Below are 21,951 nucleotides of genomic sequence, written 5' to 3'. Positions count from 1 at the left end.
AATGGAACACTGGTGCACAACAGTTGAGCAATGCCCATTTAAACATGTCGAGTCATCATCATTGGCAAGACTTAAACATGAATACCAGTCAACAGCATGATTTTGGCAACCAAAGCTTAAATTTGACATACACCTGGCCACATTTTTCCGGCAACCAGAGCGCTAATGTGACCACACACAAACCACATAATTCGGGCCACCAACAGCATGATTTCGGCAACCAAAGCTTAAATTTGACATACATCTGGCCACATTTTTCCGGCAACCATAGCGCTAATGTGACCACACACAAACCACATAATTCGGGCCACCAACAGCATGATTTCGGCAACCAAAGCTTAAATTTGACATACATCTGGCCACATTTTTCCGGCAACCAGAGCACTAATGTGCCCACACACAAACCACATAATTCGGGCCACCAACAGCATGATTTTGGCAACCAAAGCTTAAATGTGACATACACCTGGCCACATTTTTCTGGCAACCATAGCGCTAATGTGACCACACACAAACCACATAATTCGGGCCACCAACAGCATGATTTCGGCAACCAAAGCTTAAATTTGACATACATCTGGCCACATTTTTCCGGCAACCATAGCGCTAATGTGACCACACACAAACCACATAATTCGGGCCACCAACAGCATGATTTCGGCAACCAAAGCTTAAATTTGACATACATCTGGCCACATTTTTCCGGCAACCAGAGCACTAATGTGCCCACACACAAACCACATAATTCGGGCCACCAACAGCATGATTTTGGCAACCAAAGCTTAAATGTGACATACACCTGGCCACATTTTTCTGGCAACCATAGCGCTAATGTGACCACACACAAACCACATAATTCGGGCCACCAACAGCATGATTTTGGCAACCATAGCGCTAATGTGACATACACCTGGCCACATTTTTCCGGCAACCATAGCGCTAATGTGACCACACACAAACCACATAGTTCGGGCCACCAACAGCATGATTTCGGCAACCAAAGCTTAAATTTGACATACATCTGGCCACATTTTTCCGGCAACCATAGCGCTAATGTGACCACACACAAACCACATAATTCGGGCCACCAACAGCATGATTTTGGCAACCAAAGCTTAAATTTGACATACACCTGGCCACATTTTTCCGGCAACCAGAGCGCTAATGCGACCACACATAGTTCGGGCCACAAACAGCATGATTTTGGCAACCAAAGCTTAAATTTGACATACATCTGGCCACATTTTTCCGGCAACCATAGCGCTAGTGTGACCACACACAAACCACATAATTCGGGCCACCAACAGCATGATTTTGGCAACCAAAGCTTAAATGTGACATACACCTGGCCACATTTTTCTGGCAACCATAGCGCTAATGTGACCACACACAAACAACATAATTCGGGCCACCAACAGCATGATTTTGGCAACCAAAGCTTAAATTTGACATACACCTGGCCACATTTTTCCGGCAACCATAGCGCTAATGTGACCACACACAAACCACATAATTCTGGCCACCAACAGCATGATTTCGGCAACCAAAGCTTAAATGTGACATACATCTGGCCACATTTTTCTGGCAACCATAGCGCTAATGTGACCACACACAAACAACATAATTCGGGCCACCAACAGCATGATTTTGGCAACCAAAGCTTAAATTTGACATACACCTGGCCACATTTTTCCGGCAACCAGAGCGCTAATGCGACCACACATAGTTCGGGCCACAAACAGCATGATTTTGGCAACCAAAGCTTAAATTTGACATACATCTGGCCACATTTTTCCGGCAACCATAGCGCTAGTGTGACCACACACAAACCACATAATTCGGGCCACCAACAGCATGATTTTGGCAACCAAAGCTTAAATGTGACATACACCTGGCCACATTTTTCTGGCAACCATAGCGCTAATGTGACCACACACAAACAACATAATTCGGGCCACCAACAGCATGATTTTGGCAACCAAAGCTTAAATTTGACATACACCTGGCCACATTTTTCCGGCAACCATAGCGCTAATGTGACCACACACAAACCACATAATTCTGGCCACCAACAGCATGATTTCGGCAACCAAAGCTTAAATGTGACATACATCTGGCCACATTTTTCTGGCAACCAGAGCGCTAATGTGACCACACATAATTCGGGCCACAAGGGCTCTAATGTGATTGGCCACCACCAGCATGATTTTAGCACCAATGTGACCAGCAATGCCAATGGCTACCTCCAGCAAGATTATGGCACCAATGTGAGTGGAAACGCCACTAGCAACCTCCAGCACGATCATGGCGCCAATGTGACCGGCAACCACACTACCGGCCACCTCCAGCACGACTATGGCACCAACGTGACCGGCAACCACACCGCCGTGACGAGCGACCTCCAGCACTACAACTTGTCCAGTGAGCAGATAGTTATCCACCTCCAAGAGAACTTCAACATGAGTGAGGCAGTTCTTACATCTGGTGGTGACTTCATTAACTCTTATGACCAAATGGAAGATGTGGCTATGGTGGTTAATGTCTAACTTCGACTGTATATTAATGTTGAACCCTTGCTGTTTGGAAAATAAAACTTTAAACCAAACCCAAGAACTGTCTTGATTGTTTATATTTCTGCTACTTGGACTAATTCAAATGTCGATTTATTTAAGGTCAAATGGTGACTTGGATTTGTTTTACTTGACTATAAAAGCCAATACACTATTTAAAATTCCTAAGCTCTTAAATATATTGGAAATAAAATTTATAGATTAAACATTCAAACATGATAAAATTTGAGGTAGCTTTAACGTGTATGAAATTAAATTTTCTGCCAGTATTTAAGTTGAATCGGGGAAAATTATAACCTTTGAGTAATTTTACACATCCTACCCCAAAAACCAAGACTCGTATAAAAAAAAAATGGACCGCATTATCCCATTAAAATATTTGTAACAAAGGCAATCATAACTTAAATTATAGTTTATCCTAAGCAAATCCTTTACTTTTTGAATACTTTAACTTCATGCTTATGTTCAAAATTTGAGAATTATTGCCACTTGGTTGTGAAGCAACACTGGCAAAGAAACAATTACTCCAATACACTAAATTCCCATTCAACAAATAAGTATTCTGCTAGAAGTGTTAACAGCTATTAAAAGTAGTTTTCCCCAAATTATGAAAATACACGTTTTCAGTAACAGGATTCAAACCCAGGTTAATTAAACATATTTTCTTGTATTTACTGTATGCTGCAGTGATTCTAATTAAAGCTAATGACTATCAGCTGCGCTGACTTTGCACCTGATATAAAAGCTGATTTCGTCCATCTTGTCTTCTGATCTGTTCCTGAAGCAATGGCACTTCTTTGGCCCGGAGCCTTAATGGTGTATGTCATATTCATGGACACAGGTTAGTAGTAGTAGGTTATCCATTTTAGTCGGTTATCTGTGTTGGTCAATTATGAATTGTAGTCTGTTATCTGTTTATTCCTGTGGTGGGCAACCTGTGTCTCGAGGGCTGCATATGGCTCTTTCGCGCTGCCCCAGTGGCACCCTAGAGTTTTCAGAAATGTTTGAATATGGGCCAAGACGAGGGAGGGAAATCCATATATATTGTGATGGTGTTCTTTACAATAAGTATTAAACATTGAATGATTAACTTTTGCGCATAAATAACCTTTTCCTTTAATGCAACAATGGGTATTTACAAGGCTTTTTCATTATTTGAGGCTCGAGACATATTTTTTTTAGGGGGATCTGTTAAAGATCTATTGTAATCTTTAGTTGCTGAACCCTGGTTTAGTCCGTTTAACCACTTAGTTTGATTAGAATTACTCAAACCTTTTGGGGTATTATCCATTGTCACCAATGTCCCTGCAGGCTTATGTGTTCCTGTTGATTCCAAACAAGGTAAGACTGGTCTCAAGGTATGTAAATCAAGTCCTTGAATTTCGAAAACACTCCCCCCCCCACCTTAATTTTAGGTCTTTCCTTCCATCATGACTCTTTGAGGAGGGCTCTTAATCTTGTCAAGTCTTTGGATGCTATGCTGAAGCTACGAAATAATGGTGAATATTGATGTTGACCAAAACATTCCGCCTGTAACTATGCCATTGATCACTAAATGTTGTAAATGGTATTTTTTTCTTTTTCCATGTAGCAACGGTAGGTTAGCTATATTAAGGCCGGGATCGATGAGCAGATCTTCTGAAAACTGGTTTCAAAGTATTAAATGAGTGTCAACTGCACCAATAAGTGAACTAAGGCAGTGCTTTAGAGTAGCAACAATGTTTCATTTGAAAATGTGCTCGCTCGTTTTTGTCCAGTAGCTGGTTTACTCAGATCTAGGACATCAAACCCAGAGTTAACCCTTAAACATACTAACTAGATTCCAAAGAAATTGAGATATGGGAAAGCCTTAATATGAAATTTTAAAGGTACAGTGTACACACACTGTATTAAACGCCTCTTAGTAGTAAAACAAATAATCTATAATGTTAATGTGCTTAAAAAAATACTTGTAATTTGAGAAATACTTACTTTACACAACATGAGGCTCCCTCTAGGAGAGCTGACATGGTTGTCACCCAACTTTCTGCAAAGGAAAGTCCCAAAATTTTTGCAAGACTAGGCAAAGTAGGAAGAGAAATGCTGCTGTTTGGTCACTTTGAGTCTCCATAGTTTGTATTTTTGTGATTATTTTTAAGCACTCTTAGTTGCACTACACAATATAGCAACATCTAGTCCTTTTTATATTATGGATTCATTTATTGACGATTGGTTTGGCAGATTACCGGTAATTCTGCTGCTGGATCTCAGCGCTGCTTTTGATACGGTCGACCACAACATATTATTGGTTCGTCTAGAACGCATTGGTATCTCAGGAACTGTACTCTCGTGGTTTAAGTCCTACCTGTCAGACAGGATGCAATGTGTTAACTATGGCAATCTGACCTCTAAACAATCTAATGTCCCTTGTGGTGTTCCTCAAGGCTCTGTACTTGGCCCCCTTCTTTTTAGTATTTATATGATCCCGCTTGGTGACATTATCCGCAAGTATAATATTAGCTTCCATTGCTATGCAGATGACACTCAACTGTATGTGCCACTGGAAAAAACTGGACATTTAAGTTTTAGAAATCTGGAGGCTTGCCTTACTGAGATTCAAAGATGGATGTCAAATAATTTTTTACGCCTTAACCCAGAAAAAAATGAAATGTTGATTATTGGTCCAGCTCACTGTCGTCAGTTGTTTTCAAACACTACCCTGAACCTAGACAAATGTAATATCACCCATAGTGACTCGGTCAAAAATCTAGGTGTTATATTTGATCCTAATCTGTCGTTTCAGTTACACGTGAAAAATATTACTAGAATAGCTTTCTACCACCTCCGTAATATTGCGAAGATTCGTTCGATGCTGTCCCAATCAGATGCAGAGATTTTAATTCATGCGTTTATTACTTCTCGGCTTGATTACTGTAATGTATTGCTTTCTGGTCTCCCGATGTCTAGCATTAAAAGTTTGCAGCTGGTTCAGAATGCGGCAGCTAGACTTTTGACTAGGACCAAAAAGTTTGAGCATATTCCTATATTGGCCAACTTGCACTGGCTCCCAGTCCACTTAAGATGTGACTTTAAGGTTCTCTTATTAACATATAAATGTTTGCATGGGCTTGCACCCTCTTATCTCTCCGATTTGATTTCCCCCTATGTTCCTGCACGGAGTCTGCGCTCGGAAAATGCCGGTCTACTCGTGACTCCGTGAGCCAAGAAGTCTGCGGGCTCGAGAGCGTTCTCCATCCGGGCCCCGGTGTTATGGAACGCCCTGCCTCTGGAGATAAGATCTGCAACCTCAATGGAAGTTTTTAAATCGAGGCTTAAGACACACTACTATTCCAAAGCATATGATTGATGCCCACCTCATATTCTGTTTTGTCCGTCTGACCTGCAGCATGTCAACCCCTGCATTTACCAGCTGGCAGAGACGGGAGGCAGCGTCGTGGCCGTCATAGACTTTCTGGACTGGTTTGCAGGCTGGGGGCGTCGTTGATGTCATGCACTTTCCGGACATTTTCAACATCTTACCTAATGTTTACTATTATGTGTACAGTAATGCTAATTGTAATTCACCCTGGTCAATCCTGGAAGGGGGATTACCACATGTGAGATCCTTTCTCAAAGTTTCTCTTTTCTCCTCACACTGAGGTTTTTGAGTTTTTCCTTGCCCGCATGCTGGTTTAAGATCAGGTAATTGTGTAATTTTGTAACTGTAATCCTGTGCAGTCCTTTGAGACATTTTTGTGATTAGGGGCTATATAAATAAATTTGACCTGACTTAATTCGTCTTTTTGTAGTTTTAGATCTTTGTGTGGCAAAAAAACTAAATTTGAGAACAGTGGCATGTGTTTATTAGAGATTCTCGTGGGGGAAATAAACCGAATTGGCCCATTCGAAACCACAAAGTAGCCTCTAAAGAAGTTGGAGTTCTAGATTGGGTTAAATGTTCTATTTACATAATATAATATATTATAATTTGCCTTTTAATTGGTAAAATAAATTACTCAATGGTTGGTCTTGAATGCACCCAGACCTTTTTCATGTATAATTTACTAAACCTGTAAATGGAACTCGTAGTAGTTGAGTGTCTATCAGACCAATTTAGAATGATTTTGCTCAGAGTGGGCAAATATTGCTTATTTGAGAAGCAAAGACTGTTATACACTAATCCCTCGGTTATCGCAATTAATGGGGACCAAAACCACCCGCAAACAGTGGAAATCAAAAATGCTAAATTTTTATTTTTGACTCTATAAATGGGGACTAAAACAAACCGCGAAAAGTTAAAATTCGCGAAGTATCAACGCCTCTTCAAAAGTGCTTTTTAAATTTTTTAATTTTTTGTTTTTGTGTTTTTAGACCCGCTAACGTGGAACTGTGAAGTAGCGAGGTCTTACTGTATTATACTAAACTGTTTTTACAATAACTTAACTCAAGTACATTTGCTACAATGGTGTAATGCTACCTTTAGGAAAAAGATGATCCTTGAATGAAACACTTTTAGGAAAATATTGATGTATACTATGGAAAATATAGGTTGCTCCTTTTTGCTGCAGACAAATTAGAACACATTTTCCCCAAATGAGATAATAAGCAAAAAAAAATTGTTTTTGATCAGGTTAGTCCTGATCTTGCATACTTTTTGGAATCCCGAAGTTCATGTGCATCTGTAAATATTTCATAAAGCTGCTTTGTGGTTTTTAATTTTTTTGTTTGGGCCATCATAATCATGAATGGACCACTGGCCATAATTTGAACACATTTTCTTTAGTTTACCTTGCTAAAAAAAAGACACTATTGAAACACTTAGTGGCAAATGCCATTTTTATGATATATTCTGATTTTAATGGAAAAAAAACAGTGATAGCAAAAAGAAACCCTATGAAGCCAAGGCTACAAGATCAAACATTACCTCAATTATGCTATCATGTGGCTGGAATAATGTACATGCTTGATACATGCATTAAAATAATGGGGTGAAAATAATTTTCTGTTTACATCTATCCATCATCTGCACCACTTATTCTCAGTAGGGTTGCGGGGGGGCTGGATCCCATCCCAGCTGTCCAGGGCAGTGGGTAGGGGACACCATTAACTGGTTGACAGCCAGTCACAGGGCACACATAGACGCTTGCTCATTCACACCTAGGGACAATTTGGACCGGCCAATTAACCTGAAATGTATGGTTTTGGAATGTGGGAGGAAACCGGCGTGCCTGGGGGAAACCCACGCAAGCACGGGGAGAACATGAAAACTCCACACTGTGCCCCAGACGCGCTGACCACTCAGCCGCCTTGCCGCTCTCTGAGTACTATATATATATATATATATATATATATATATATAGGCAGCACGGCGGTGCAGTGGTTAGCGCGTGTGCGGCACAGTTCTGAGGTCGTGGGAACCTCCTGCGTGGGTTCAAATCCAGCTACCGGCCTTACTGTGCGGAATTTGTATATTCTCCCCGTGCTTGCGTGGGTTTCTTCCGAGCACTCCGGATTCCTCCCACATTCCAAAGACATGCATTTCAGGTGAATTGGCCGGTCCAAATTGTCCCTAGGTGTGACTGAGCGAGTGAGTTGTCTGTCCCTGTGTGCCCTGCGATTGGCTGGCAACCAGTTCAGGGTGTCCCCTGCCCACTGCCCGATGATTGCTGGGATGAGCTCCAGCCCTCCCGCGACCCTAATAAGGATATGCGGTACAGCTAATGAGATGAGTTAAGATCACTCAATGACAGTCCGCTATTGGCCCCTGGGCCATAGCTTTGACACAACTTGAATCTGATACCAGCAACTGTATTCTTTGCAATAATACCCTGAAAAAATGTCTAGTATATATACCCAGTAGTAGGATCTCATGTGGAAATATCCCAAATATAACAAACTATTGAACATTTTAAAATCCAATATGAAACATAAGCATACATAAATCAAATGTTGTATTGTTTAATTCATATTTTAGGTTGTTGCTATGTCACATTGATGCAAGGTCAGCCACACCTGCTGCAATTAGAGCTAATTGGCAGCAGGTGTGGTCAGATGCCACCTGCTATATAAGGCTAAGCCGTCTGGGATTTGTCATGATCTTGACTGTGACAATGGCTGCTCTGTGGAGTGTGGTCACAGTCATGTATGCTGTCTGCTTGGACTCAGGTTGGTTATTAAGTCTAAAGTTAAATTTATGTACTGGCTTCAAATGTTGAAATTTTGATTTCCACTTGCAGTTCTTTGCCTTCCTGCCGGTGCTCAACAAGGTGGACCAACTGATTGGCCTGTGCCAGGTATTTATGACTAAACATTATATTGTATTAAACTCTTACAACTGTCTACTTTTATGAACACAGCAACCTTCTTGAAACTGAATGACCAATTGAGCCTCAATGAGAGCAATGGCTATGATCAACTCGGTCAGCAAGAAAGCCAGGGATTGGATTCCAATGTCCGCTATGAGCAATGGAACACTGGTGCACAACAGTTGAGCAATGCCCATTTAAACATGTCAAGTCATCATCATTGGCAAGACTTAAACATGAATACCAGTCAACAGCATGATTTTGGCAACCAAAGCTTAAATTTGACATACACCTGGCCACATTTTTCTGGCAACCATAGCGCTAATGTGACCACACACAAACCACATAATTCGGGCCACCAACAGCATGATTTTGGCAACCATAGCGCTAATGTGACATACACCTGGCCACATTTTTCCGGCAACCATAGCGCTAATGTGCCCACACACAAACCACATAATTCTGGCCACCAACAGCATGATTTTGGCAACCAAAGCTTAAATGTGACATACACCTGGCCACATTTTTCTGGCAACCATAGCGCTAATGTGACCACACACAAACAACATAATTCGGGCCACCAACAGCATGATTTTGGCAACCATAGCGCTAATGTGACATACACCTGGCCACATTTTTCCAGCAACCATAGCGCTAATGTGACCACACACAAACCACATAATTCGGGCCACCAACAACATGATTTCGGCAACCAAAGCTTAAATTTGACATACATCTGGCCACATTTTTCCGGCAACCATAGCGCTAATGTGACCACACACAAACCACATAATTCGGGCCACCAACAGCATGATTTTGGCAACCAAAGCTTAAATGTGACATACACCTGGCCACATTTTTCTGGAAACCATAGCGCTAATGTGACCACACACAAACCACATAATTCGGGCCAACAGCATGATTTTGGCAACCAAAGCTTAAATGTGACATACACCTGGCCACATTTTTCTGGAAACCATAGCGCTAATGTGACCACACACAAACCACATAATTCGGGCCACCAACAGCATGATTTCGGCAACCAAAGCTTAAATTTGACATACATCTGGCCACATTTTTCTGGCAACCAGAGTGCTAATGTGACCACACATAGTTCGGGCCACAAACAGCATGATTTTGGCAACCAAAGCTTAAATTTGACATACACCTGGCCACATTTTTCCGGCAACCATAGCGCTAATGTGACCACACACAAACCACATAATTCGGGCCACCAACAGCATGATTTTGGCAACCAAAGCTTAAATGTGACATACACCTGGCCACATTTTTCTGGCAACCATAGCGCTAATGTGACCACACACAAACAACATAATTCGGGCCACCAACAGCATGATTTTGGCAACCATAGCGCTAATGTGACATACACCTGGCCACATTTTTCCAGCAACCATAGCGCTAATGTGACCACACACAAACCACATAATTCGGGCCACCAACAACATGATTTCGGCAACCAAAGCTTAAATTTGACATACATCTGGCCACATTTTTCCGGCAACCATAGCGCTAATGTGACCACACACAAACCACATAATTCGGGCCACCAACAGCATGATTTTGGCAACCAAAGCTTAAATGTGACATACACCTGGCCACATTTTTCTGGAAACCATAGCGCTAATGTGACCACACACAAACCACATAATTCGGGCCAACAGCATGATTTTGGCAACCAAAGCTTAAATGTGACATACACCTGGCCACATTTTTCTGGCAACCATAGCGCTAATGTGACCACACACAAACAACATAATTCGGGCCACCAACAGCATGATTTTGGCAACCATAGCGCTAATGTGACATACACCTGGCCACATTTTTCCAGCAACCATAGCGCTAATGTGACCACACACAAACCACATAATTCGGGCCACCAACAACATGATTTCGGCAACCAAAGCTTAAATTTGACATACATCTGGCCACATTTTTCCGGCAACCATAGCGCTAATGTGACCACACACAAACCACATAATTCGGGCCACCAACAGCATGATTTTGGCAACCAAAGCTTAAATGTGACATACACCTGGCCACATTTTTCTGGAAACCATAGCGCTAATGTGACCACACACAAACCACATAATTCGGGCCAACAGCATGATTTTGGCAACCAAAGCTTAAATGTGACATACACCTGGCCACATTTTTCTGGAAACCATAGCGCTAATGTGACCACACACAAACCACATAATTCGGGCCACCAACAGCATGATTTCGGCAACCAAAGCTTAAATTTGACATACATCTGGCCACATTTTTCTGGCAACCAGAGTGCTAATGTGACCACACATAGTTCGGGCCACAAACAGCATGATTTTGGCAACCAAAGCTTAAATTTGACATACACCTGGCCACATTTTTCCGGCAACCATAGCGCTAATGTGACCACACACAAACCACATAATTCGGGCCACCAACAGCATGATTTTGGCAACCAAAGCTTAAATGTGACATACACCTGGCCACATTTTTCTGGAAACCATAGCGCTAATGTGACCACACACAAACCACATAATTCGGGCCAACAGCATGATTTTGGCAACCAAAGCTTAAATGTGACATACACCTGGCCACATTTTTCTGGAAACCATAGCGCTAATGTGACCACACACAAACCACATAATTCGGGCCACCAACGGCATGATTTCGGCAACCAAAGCTTAAATTTGACATACATCTGGCCACATTTTTCTGGCAACCAGAGCGCTAATGTGACCACACATAATTCGGGCCACAAGGGCTCTAACGTGATTGGCCACCACCAGCATGATTTTAGCACCAATGTGACCGGCAACCACACTACCGGCCACCTCCAGCACGACTATGGCGCCAACGTGACTGGCAACCACACCGCCGTGACGAGCGACCTCCAGCACTACAACTTGTCCAGTGAGCAGATAGTTATCCACCTCCAAGAGAACTTCAACATGAGTGAGGCTGTTCTTACCTCTGGTGGTGACTTCATTAACTCTTATGACCAAATGGAAGATGTGGCTATGGTGGTTAATGTATAACTTCGACTGCATATTAATGTTGAACCCTTGCTGTTTGGAAAATAAAACTTTAAACCAAACCCAAGAACTATGTCTTGATTGTTCATATTTCTACTTCATGGACTAATTCACATGTCTCTAGCTAAGGTCAAATGGTGACTTGGACTTTTTTACTCTACTATAAAAGGCAATTCACAATGTACTATTCCTAGGCTCTGAAATGTATTGGAAACATTTCGTAGATTAATCCCATTCAAACATAATCGACTTTTTTGAGGGAGCTTTAACATGTAGTTATTTTTTTTTTTTTCTGCCAGAATTTAAGTAATATTGGTGAAAACACATTTGACAAATTTTATACTCATACTCTAGATTACCCCAAAATCCGACTAAGCAAGACTAGTATAAAAAATACACTATTGATCGCATTAAAACATAGTGTAACTTTAGAATCATACCATTTATCCTAAGCATAATTTAATCTTAATATACTTTTTGAATACTTTATTTTTTATAGTGTTCAAAATTTTTGGGTTGTGAAGCAATTGCTCCAATACACTACATTCCCATTCATCAAGCCTAGTATTCTGCTCGAATGGTCACTTTGAAGTGTCAACAGTATTGTTGAAAGTTTTCCCCAGATTATGAAAATACACATTTTATTAACAAATAAGATTCAAACCCATGTTAATTGGAAACATATTTTCGTTTTATTTACTGTATGATACAGTGAGCCCAATTAAAGCTAATGACCAGCAGCTGTGCTGACTTTGCACCTGATATAAAAGCTGATTTCGTCCATCTTGTCTTCTGATCTGTTCCTGAAGCAATGGCACTTCTTTGGCCCGGAGCCTTAATGGTGTATGTCATATTCATGGACACAGGTTAGTAGTAGGTTATCCGTTTTAGTCGGTTATCTGTGTTGGTCAATTATCAGTTGTAGTCTGTTATCTGTTTATTCCTGTGGTCGGCAACCTGTTTCGAGGGCTGCATATGGCTCTTTCGCGCGGCCCCAGTGGCACCCTAGAGTTTTCAGAAATGTTTGGATATGGGCCAAGACGAGGGAGGGAAATCCATATGTATATTGTGATGGTGTTCTTAACAAGTATTAAACATTGGATGATTAACTTTTGCGCATAAATAACCTTTTCCTTTAATGCAACAAAGGGGTTTTACAAGGCTTTTTAATTATTTGAGGCTCCAGACGTATGTTTTTAGGGGGATCTGTTAAAGATCTTTTGAAATCTTTAGTTGCTGAACCCTGGTTTAGTCCGTTTAACCACTTAGTTTGATTAAAATTACTCAAACTTTTTGGGGTATTATCCATTGTCACCAATGTCCCTGCAGGCTTATGTGTTCCTGTTGATTCCAAACAAGGTAAGCCTGGTCTCAAGGTATGTAAATCAAGTCCTTGAATTTCTAAAACACTTTTTTTTCCCTCCTTTATTTTAGGTCTTTCCCTCCATCATGACTCTTTGAGGAGGGCTCTTAATCTTGTCAAGTCTTTGGATGCTTTGCTGAAGCTACGAAATAATGGTGAATATTGATGTTGACCAAAACATTCGGCCTGTAACTATGCCATCGGTCACTAAATGTTGTAAATTGTATTTTTTTCTTTCCATGTTTGATTCGATGAGCAGATCTTCTGAAAACTGGGTTCAAACTATTAGTGTCAACTGCACCAATAAGTAAACTAAGGCAGTGCTATTGAGTAGCAACAATGTTTCATTTGAAAATTTGCTCGCTCGTTTTTGTCCAGTAGCTGGTTTACTCAAATCTGGGACATCAAACCCACAGTTAACCCTTAAACATACTAACCAGAATCCAAAGAAATTGCGATATGGGAAAGCCTTAATATGAAATTTTAAAGGTACAGTGTACACACACTTTATTAAACGCCTCTTAGTAGTAAAACAAATAAACTATAATGTTGATTTGCTTAAAAAAATACTTGTGATTTGAGAAATACTTACTTTACACAACATGAGGCTCCCTCTAGGAGAGCTGACATGGTTGTCACCCAACTTTCTGCAAAGGGAAGTCCCAAAATTTTTGAAAGGCTAGGCAAAGTAGGAAGAGAAATGCTGCTGTTTGGTCACTTTGAGTCTCCATACTTAGTATTTTTGTGATTAAATTTTAAGCACTCTTAGTTGCACTGCACAATATGGCAACATCTAGTCCTTTTTCTATTATGGATTCATTTATTAACGATTGGTTTGGCAGATTAATTCGTATTTTTTGTAGTTTTGGATCCTTGTGTGCCAAGAAAAAAAAACTAAATTTGAGAACTGTGGCATGTGTTTATTAGAGCTTCTCGTGGGGGAAATAAACCGAATTGGTCCATTCGCACCCATAAAGTGGCATTAAAGTAGTTGGAGTTCTAGATTGGGTTGAATATTCAATTTACAGAAGATTCTGGCCATTAGTCTCAAGTCACAAGAGAAAAATTGCCTGCAATGATTATTCTTGGACTAACGGCAGTCCAAAAGCTTGAAGTAAAACTAAACTAGAGGTACAAGTGTGGTGGAAATTTCCATTGCACAATAACAATTGTCTACACTGGTTCAAGCAGGTCAGATATGATGCTCAATGACACTTCTGGTTACAAAATAAATTGAACTGAGTTGTAAAAACACAACTAAACATGACTTAATGAGGTTATAAATGAAAAAAATATTGCTTACAATCATGACTAGATATAGGCGGTAACATATTTCAACATTACAATAGTCATCATGATTAAAATATTTGCTTTTTGCGCATCAGGCAAAATGAAACATGACCAAGCCAGCCATTATGTGAGCGACTCTCAGCAGCAGACGGTTATCTCCAGCCACCCTGAGACTACGGGCAACCACAACGTCAGCAACTTTCAAAACAACATATTTGTTGCTCAAGAGCCGAGCCAAAACCTGCCGAACGCATCCAGAACTCAAAGGTTGAGCTACAATTCGAGCAGCGGCCATCAAAACATCTCCAATGTGATTGAGAGACCACCGACTGTCTGCAATCAGAGCTTCAACGCGAGCAAAAACCAGCAAAGCGACGTAATTCCGATACCAGGAAATGATATTTCGATACCAGGCGCCGAGATTCCTATCCCGGGCCCGGATATAGCCACATACTTTGGTGACCAAATGGTCAATGTTGGTTTGCAAGGAGAAGTTGTGGTTAATGTTTGATTCATATTACTTTTCTTACAGATGAAATTTTCTTGATATGTGTCTAGAAAATAAATATTACATTTATTACAATTCTTTAAGTATTTCAACTTTTTATTTTATTTTTTAACCCACAGTTTGTATAGGTTTTTTTTCTTACCCTAAAATTATTTTTCAAGCTACTGGTAATTATTTTTTTTAACCCTGAAAGGTTCAAAATTTTAAGTTTCATTCTGTTTCTACCCCAAATAAATGGTTACAATTATAAGATGCTTGATTTTTACCCCAAATTACATTTGATATTTCGAGTTACTCTTTTGAAAATATCAGTTTTGAAGGTGGTTTATGTAACTTCCAAAATATTCTACTTGCTGATGATATTTTCAATCTGAAATAATGTTTGCAGCTCCTTTTGTTGCGCGTGCAAATATGTGAAATTCTTGTAAGCGCTCGAACTTTTCATCGTTTTGGGGGTTAAGGTTTGAATTTGGGCTGTATTTGAAACCATACTTTCACCGTTTTCATCCTACAATTAAAACTAGAACAACGCGTTTGGTATCACTCTTAAGGAGCTACTGTATGTTGCAGTGAGTAGAATTAATACCCCAAAAATGTTACTCCAGCTTAAAGTTTCTAACCCCAAAATTATTTTTCAAATTTTAAACCACTCCACTTATTTTTACATCTACTGATTACTTCTATTCAAGGGTTTTTTGTATTACCGGTGTATACAGTGGCAGCTATAGCCCAATGACAAAAGTGACAATTTTTTACTGGAGTGGAAAAATGCAGTCCATCTTAAATTTTCAAAGTAATGGAGTATTTTTAGGGATCTAACAAATGATTATACCTAAGGAACAGTTGTATTTTGCAGTGAGTTTGATTCTATAACCCCAGGACTTAAATTTTTATTGTTTTTGATGCATGAGTTTGTTATCCGTAATTGACCTATGACTGAAGCGATAAATAGTTTTATTTTGTATTTTTTCATTTAAGTATTTGAGGGCAAAAATGCAGTCCAGCTATAATTTCAGTGGAAGGGAGGATTATATTTAATCCATAAAAATATATTAAGATGTTACATGCATTGTACTAGAATTAAAAATTACAGATCCTGAGGTAAATAAATTGAAAAATTGAAATCGTAAGGTTAATTAACGTGACTGAAGAACTTTTTATGTTTTTGTTTAAATTGATGAAGAAAGGCAGAGTTAGCGTGGTAATGTTAGCATAACAATGCTAATTGTCAGTAATTACTCAGTAAATCTAAGTTTTTTTTTTCAAACAAGAAGAAAGCACCAATTTCATACTTTCAACAAAAAAAAAACTGACGAGAGGTTTAACATTGACATTGAACTGTCAGTTGATAATAAATTCTTAGATTGGGAATGTGAGGTCGCTGGTTCGTGCCTCGGCCGAGTCATACCTAAGACTTATAACATTGGTAAAAATGGCGGCGCCCTCTGTTGGCTGCGGCTGCATCGGCTCGCTACAACGGGTCAGGTGTATCGACATTTCGTTCTGTGTACATTGTTACAAAGAATGACAATACAAAGGAAATTATTATTATTATTATTATCACTTCACAAATTGCTATAAGAACTCAAAATGTCTTTCAATAAGATTTCCTTACATTGTGTCATTGTCATAGAGTCTGAAAAACACAACTTAGAGAAGACCCAAATGTCAGACCATCCGATGACACTACCTGCTTGATAAATGAGTTTTTTCTTTGTTATCTATCAAATTTTATTTCAATTAAATATAGGCTACAAGAGGCTAGATCATCCAAAGAGATTGATGAATGCAATCATAGCATTTTGGTTTAGTTTCTTCTTCTTCTTGGGGTTTAACAGCGGTTGGCATCCATCTCTTTGGTGCATTACCGCCCCCTATCACCACATCCTCGTCACAATTCCATGACTCAAATCCGGTTAAAAAGTCCCACACTACTCAGAAAATGTAAAAGAAACATCAGTTGAGACCCACTGTTCAAGTCCAGCAGTTGTTTGTTTTTATTTTTTTAAATTTTATTTCTTTTTTTTCTTTTTTATTTGAATTAAATTGTAGTCGGTGCTAATTGAAGCCAATGGGCAGCAGCTGTGGGGTTATCACAGCTATTATAAAACTGAATTTTACTTCATTTGCAGCATCGGTTACTGAAGCAATGGCTGCTCTATGGCTTGTGGGGTTTCTGGCTATCGTGGCATTCTCGCACACTGGTAAGAGGTGGTCGCAAAGGTGGTATTCTGTAAATGAGATATTGAGGAAAATAGATAATGCAGGACATAGCATTTTGTAGAGTTCAGTTTTTTTGTCAGCCAATTGTTTATATGACTGGCGAAATCTCATTTTTCATCTACTTGAGCTGTGTCATCAAAGGTTATCTCCAGTTAGTGTCAGGTTACCTTCTGGATTATATTAGTTTCACTTTGGCTATCTACAGAGCAGAAGTAAATGGAAGGAGACCAAGAGGACGGCCGCGATCGACGTGGATGGATGGTGTTATGAGTGCACTGCAGGAAAAAAGTCTTAATATAATGGAAGCTAGAGCTCTTGTTGGTGATGGGAGAAGTGGAGAGGTGTTTTGAAAGGATAGTTGGATTGTGGATGCGTTCTTAAGGTTGGGCTGGGCACCCGTATGATGCGGCAGGGGTAAACCAGTGAAAGCTGTCGGGCCCTGCTGTTGAACAAGAGTGTTTTGTGTTGCCCTGACCTGAGTGACATGGCCGCTTTCTGGTGTCCCACTTCATCTGGAGGAACGAAAGCATGACCAACTTAGGTGCCGAGGTGCCTAACTTGTTTGGGTGTTTGGGCAATTGGGTTAGCCATGGTCCAAAAAAAAATGTGTTTTGCTTTTTTTTTTTTTCCCCCTTTTATTTTTTTGTTATTGTATGTGTTTGTCTTGCTGTCGGTCACCCCTCTTGAGGGATATGACCAAGGTAGATGGATAGATACATAGACTTTTGCTATCTTGCAATCCTGAAACTCATTCAGTAATGGTTTCACCTAAAACTTTGACTTTGTTTCATCTACAAGCATTTGTGCTCCAGCTAATGCTAGATAAAGGTAAGCAGATTTGCACTTCTAGGGGACTGTACTGATATTCCTTATTTGCAACAGATGCCTCTTCCGATGAGTCACTGAAGCATGTTCTTGAGCTTCTCCAATCTTTTAATTCAATGTTGCAGGATCAAAATGAAGGTGATTCTCTTCAAGGTAATATTGAGAAAAGATGAAATACACTTCATGGAATTGCTGTGTTTGTAATCAACTTTTGTTTCCAAAACGAGTACATCATGACCACCATCCAGGCCATAATGTGAGCAGCACCCAGCATGTTAACGCTTCCACCGAGCGGCTGACTGTCAACCAAGGGACTCCTGGCAAGAGCAGTGGTGACCTCAATGGGACCGCCAACCAGATGACCCAGCATGACGTCTCCTTGCACAATGACCAAGAGCCCCTAAATGTAAGTAATGTCCAGCAGAGCTCCAATGTAAGCGAAAGCCACCAGGTTCTCTATCCCCCAGCAGATGAGCAGTCATAACCAGACGTATGGCCACCTCAACATCTCCAGCACCCAGCATGACTTTGCCTTGCCCCTCAACGAGAGCTACCTCTATCAGCAGAGCTACAACTCGAAAGCCAGCCAGCAAGTCGTGTCTGTCACCTGGCAGCCGAGAAGTCAAAACCAGACCACTGGGCACCATCTGAGTTCAAACGTCAGTAGTGGTGACATGACCTTGAGCAGAAATGAGAGCAGCATTCAACAAGATCAAGAGCCCCTCAACATGACTGTGCATAACTTTGTCCAGAGCCCCCAAGAAAACTCTACCATGAGCACCAGCCACCACATCTCCGTCACCCAGCAGTGGAGTGCTGAGCTGAACCAGACTTATGGCCAACGTAAGGGCTTTAATGTAACCTCCAGCCATCAGGGCAGCACGGAGACCACCATCCAACATGACACCACTTTGCACCTCAACGAGAGCCAAGTCCAGAAGCAGGTCCTTGTCCCTGAGCCCAACTCCACCTTGAGCTCAAGCCAGGAGGTTGGTTCTGTCACCTTGCAACCCATCAACAAAAACAAATCAACTTATGGCCAACAGCATGGCAAAGTCTTGAGCAATCACAATGTCACAGATCAAAATGTTGGAGATTATTTAGAAGATCAAATGGAGGAAGATGATGTTCAAGTGTTGACTGTCAATGTCTGAATGTTATATGATCTAGTGAATAAAGGTTTTAAAAGAATCTACATTTCCTGAAAAAGGATTTTTGGGTATGTAATGGATGTTAAAATATCAACATAAGGCTTTAAAATGTGATTTTGAAGCCATGAATTCCTTGAACCAATGCAAAAATCTTGGATAATTTAAATATCTTTTCATTGATGGGTCGGATTTTTTTCCAGTAAAGTCAGAACCTTTAATTCCATATATTTTACAAATGTATTGTAAACCACCAAAAATTGACATTGAGAAAAATCTCAAACTGCACTTTAGTTAGCAGTATGCTCTAAGTTAGTGAACCCTGTTCTACAGTGGGTGGGCTTGGGTTAATTATAAATTGCCCCAAGTTGTACATCAAATTACATTTTCTGCATAATTTAAGACTACAATGACTAAAATTCACAGGCTGCATTTAGGTTTGATTAAATTGTCCTTGGACTTTTGTGAGTTGCAAAAACTTAGTTTGACACCCCTGCTATAAAATGTCCTAGTCGCTTGTGGATTAAAATGTCCTTTGATATCCTATATCCTAAAGAAACATAAACATGGCGGCGCATGGATACATGCTTGCGGCTCGTTGTCCAGCTAATCTTCTCTTTATTGCCGTTCTCTTGTCTTTTTTGCTTTCACTTTTGGACACATGTGTGGCCAAAAATACTTACAGTAGGGACAAACTTATTCGGTTGGGTGGGCATCTAAATTTCGACTTTTCGGGCACTTTTTATACCGCCTATGATATACCGAGCGAACTTCAAAGAGACCCGGCATCCTTGTGGACGGCTATTCCGCTTAAACGACGACAACGGCGCCGTAAGGACAGAAAACAGAAGCGTGGTTGCCGTGCAGGCAGATGTGTGAAGCGTGCGAAGTCTAAGCAGCAAGATGGACGCGAGGAAGGACGCGAGGATGTAACTAATTCCACCATTCATCCCTCGCCGGACAACCCACACGAAAAGCCACAAGAGCGGCAGCTTTTGAAGATTTCAACAAAGACTACAAAGAGTTCAGCTAAGTCAAATGATTCAGCAAAGCTGAAATTTGGTCTGTTAAATATTAGATCGCTTGCTCCAAAAGCTTTACTTGTTGATAACATTATTGGTGATTATAAACTTAACTGTATGGGTCTGTGTGAAACTTGGTTACGCCCGGATGAGTACTTAGCGCTAAATTATGCTTCTCCCCCAGACTACGAGAGTAGCCATATAGCACGCACGTTGAAAAGGGGTGGTGGTGTTGCGCTAATTTCTGAAAAATCGCTCAAATTTAATCCACGTACCTCTAATAATTACAAGGCGTTTGAGGCTCTTGTGATGCGGTCCTCTCTATTGTCAATTTATGTAATATCTATCGTGCACCTGGGCCATACACAACTTTCTTAGACGAATTTGCTGAACTTTTGTCTGAACTTGTAACCTATGCAGACAAAATTATAATTATGGGAGACTTTAACATTCATATGAACTCCCCACTCAATTCACTTACTATTGCGTTTAGGTCTCTAATTGATGCATTTGGCTTTAATCAACTGGTTGATTTGCCAACCCATAAAAATGGGAACACGCTAGACTTGATTCTGACTCGAGGAGTTTTAACCTCAAACATTATGGTGTTACCGTGTACTACCGTTATCTCGGATCATTATTTAGTTACATTTGAGGTGCTAGCTAAGTGTAGTGTTAAAAAAGCTGAAGTATTTAGCGGACGCAATATAAGCACTGGCACAGTTTCTGAGCTCTTTGAACTCCTTCCTGGAGCAGTTGCGTCCTTTCCTACATACAATGGCTCGATTGACTCACTCATGAATGAGTTCAATACCACCCTGACTAGTGTGCTGGATTCAATAGCGCCCATAAAACTAAAATCACGTCCTAAAAGACGCACACCTTGGTTTACTGATGAAACTAGAACCCTTAAACAAGAATGCAGGACATTGGAAAGAAAATGGCGCGCTACCAAGCTTGAGGTTTTCCATCAAACCTGGTGTGACAGCTTGTTAAAGTATAAAGCGGCCCTTGCCTCTGCAAAATCGGCCTACCTTTCGAAGGTGATTGCGTCTCAAAAGAACAACCCCAAAGCCCTTTTTGACACTGTAGCATCGCTTACAAGGCAACAGACTATCGCAGATAGTTCGACACACTCTGCTCAGGACTTAATGGTCTTCTTTAATAAGAAGATTCAATGCATACAGGAAGAAATTGCTAAAGAAATCATTAATACCACACATATTAAAGGACTGAAATTTACAGATGCACGACAGGGTGGCTGCCTTGGGAAAATGGCCGGTTTTAGTGAGCTGTCACTTGATGATCTCAAACAGGTGGTAAATGCGGCCAAACCGACAACTTGCCAGTTCGACCCGCTCCCAGGTTCACTTATTAAAAGTCTTTTTGGCGTCCTTGGACCTTCAGTTCTAAATATTATAAACATATCACTCTCCTCAGGTGTAGTTCCAGCAGCTTTTAAGTCCGCCGTTATTAAACCCACACTGAAACGACCCAACCTTGATCCAGAAATATTAAGTAATTACAGACCTGTGTCAAACCTACCTTTCCTCTCTAAAGTACTCGAAAAAGTAGTGGCACAGCAGCTGAATGCTTTCATATCCGAGAATAACCTTTTTGAATCCATGCAATCAGGATTCAGGGCTAACCACTCTACTGAGACAGTTCTGATCAAGGTAA

General features: G+C 40.6%; 2 protein-coding genes across 8 annotated transcripts; both read left to right on the top strand.

The window, feature by feature from the left end:
- Positions 1-3,338: 3,338 nt before the first annotated feature.
- LOC148347510 (uncharacterized) lies at positions 3,339-15,128 on the top strand. Of its 4 annotated transcripts, XM_088324223.1 has the most exons (7): positions 3,339-3,411; positions 3,882-3,911; positions 3,986-4,069; positions 8,524-8,714; positions 8,786-8,842; positions 13,327-13,410; positions 14,641-15,128. In XM_088324223.1, the coding sequence occupies exons 4-7, from the start codon at positions 8,642-8,644 to the stop codon at positions 15,054-15,056; spliced, it is 630 nt and encodes a 209-aa protein (XP_088180349.1). In that variant the 5' UTR covers positions 3,339-3,411; positions 3,882-3,911; positions 3,986-4,069; positions 8,524-8,641; the 3' UTR covers positions 15,057-15,128. The 4 variants fall into 4 exon arrangements, with proteins under 4 accessions (XP_088180349.1, XP_088180350.1, XP_088180351.1 ...); XM_088324224.1 differs by lacking the exon at positions 3,882-3,911 and having other exon boundaries at positions 3,351-3,411; XM_088324225.1 differs by lacking the exons at positions 3,339-3,411; positions 3,882-3,911; positions 3,986-4,069; positions 8,524-8,714; positions 8,786-8,842 and adding exons at positions 12,643-12,758; positions 13,222-13,251.
- A 1,891-nt stretch (positions 15,129-17,019) lies between these two features.
- Positions 17,020-19,296, top strand: LOC148347509 (uncharacterized). 4 transcript variants are annotated; one of them, XM_088323721.1, is made up of 5 exons: positions 17,029-17,257; positions 18,159-18,254; positions 18,329-18,507; positions 18,569-18,760; positions 18,854-19,296. In XM_088323721.1, exons 1-5 carry the CDS (start codon positions 17,125-17,127, stop codon positions 19,253-19,255), a joined length of 1,002 nt encoding a protein of 333 aa, XP_088179847.1. In that variant the 5' UTR covers positions 17,029-17,124; the 3' UTR covers positions 19,256-19,296. The 4 variants fall into 4 exon arrangements, with proteins under 4 accessions (XP_088179846.1, XP_088179847.1, XP_088179844.1 ...); XM_088323720.1 differs by having other exon boundaries at positions 17,020-17,257; positions 18,159-18,239; positions 18,569-19,296; XM_088323718.1 differs by having other exon boundaries at positions 17,034-17,257; positions 18,569-19,296.
- The last annotated feature ends 2,655 nt before the right edge of the window (positions 19,297-21,951 follow it).

Source organism: Urocampus carinirostris, chromosome 19 (assembly GCF_059441175.1).
Source record: "Urocampus carinirostris isolate Australia breed hairy pipefish chromosome 19, RoL_Ucar_1.0, whole genome shotgun sequence".
NCBI lineage: Eukaryota > Metazoa > Chordata > Actinopteri > Syngnathiformes > Syngnathidae > Urocampus > Urocampus carinirostris.
Note: the sequence above shows the minus strand (reverse complement) of the source record. Positions and strands in the feature narration are given on the sequence as shown.

Excerpts from the sequence above, each read along its gene's own strand:
- LOC148347510 (XM_088324223.1), top strand. The coding sequence starts at position 8,642 with ATGATCTTGACTGTGACAATGGCTGCTCTGTGGAGTGTGGTCACAGTC. Across the intron at positions 8,843-13,326 it reads AACTGATTGGCCTGTGCCAG|GTCTTTCCCTCCATCATGAC; the intron begins GTATTTATGACT and ends CCTTTATTTTAG. Across the intron at positions 13,411-14,640 it reads GCTGAAGCTACGAAATAATG|GCAAAATGAAACATGACCAA; the intron begins GTGAATATTGAT and ends TTTGCGCATCAG.
- LOC148347509 (XM_088323718.1), top strand. The coding sequence starts at position 17,125 with ATGGGCAGCAGCTGTGGGGTTATCACAGCTATTATAAAACTGAATTTT. Across the intron at positions 18,255-18,328 it reads TGAAGGTGATTCTCTTCAAG|TACATCATGACCACCATCCA; the intron begins GTAATATTGAGA and ends TTCCAAAACGAG. Across the intron at positions 18,508-18,568 it reads ATGACCAAGAGCCCCTAAAT|CAGATGAGCAGTCATAACCA; the intron begins GTAAGTAATGTC and ends TCTATCCCCCAG.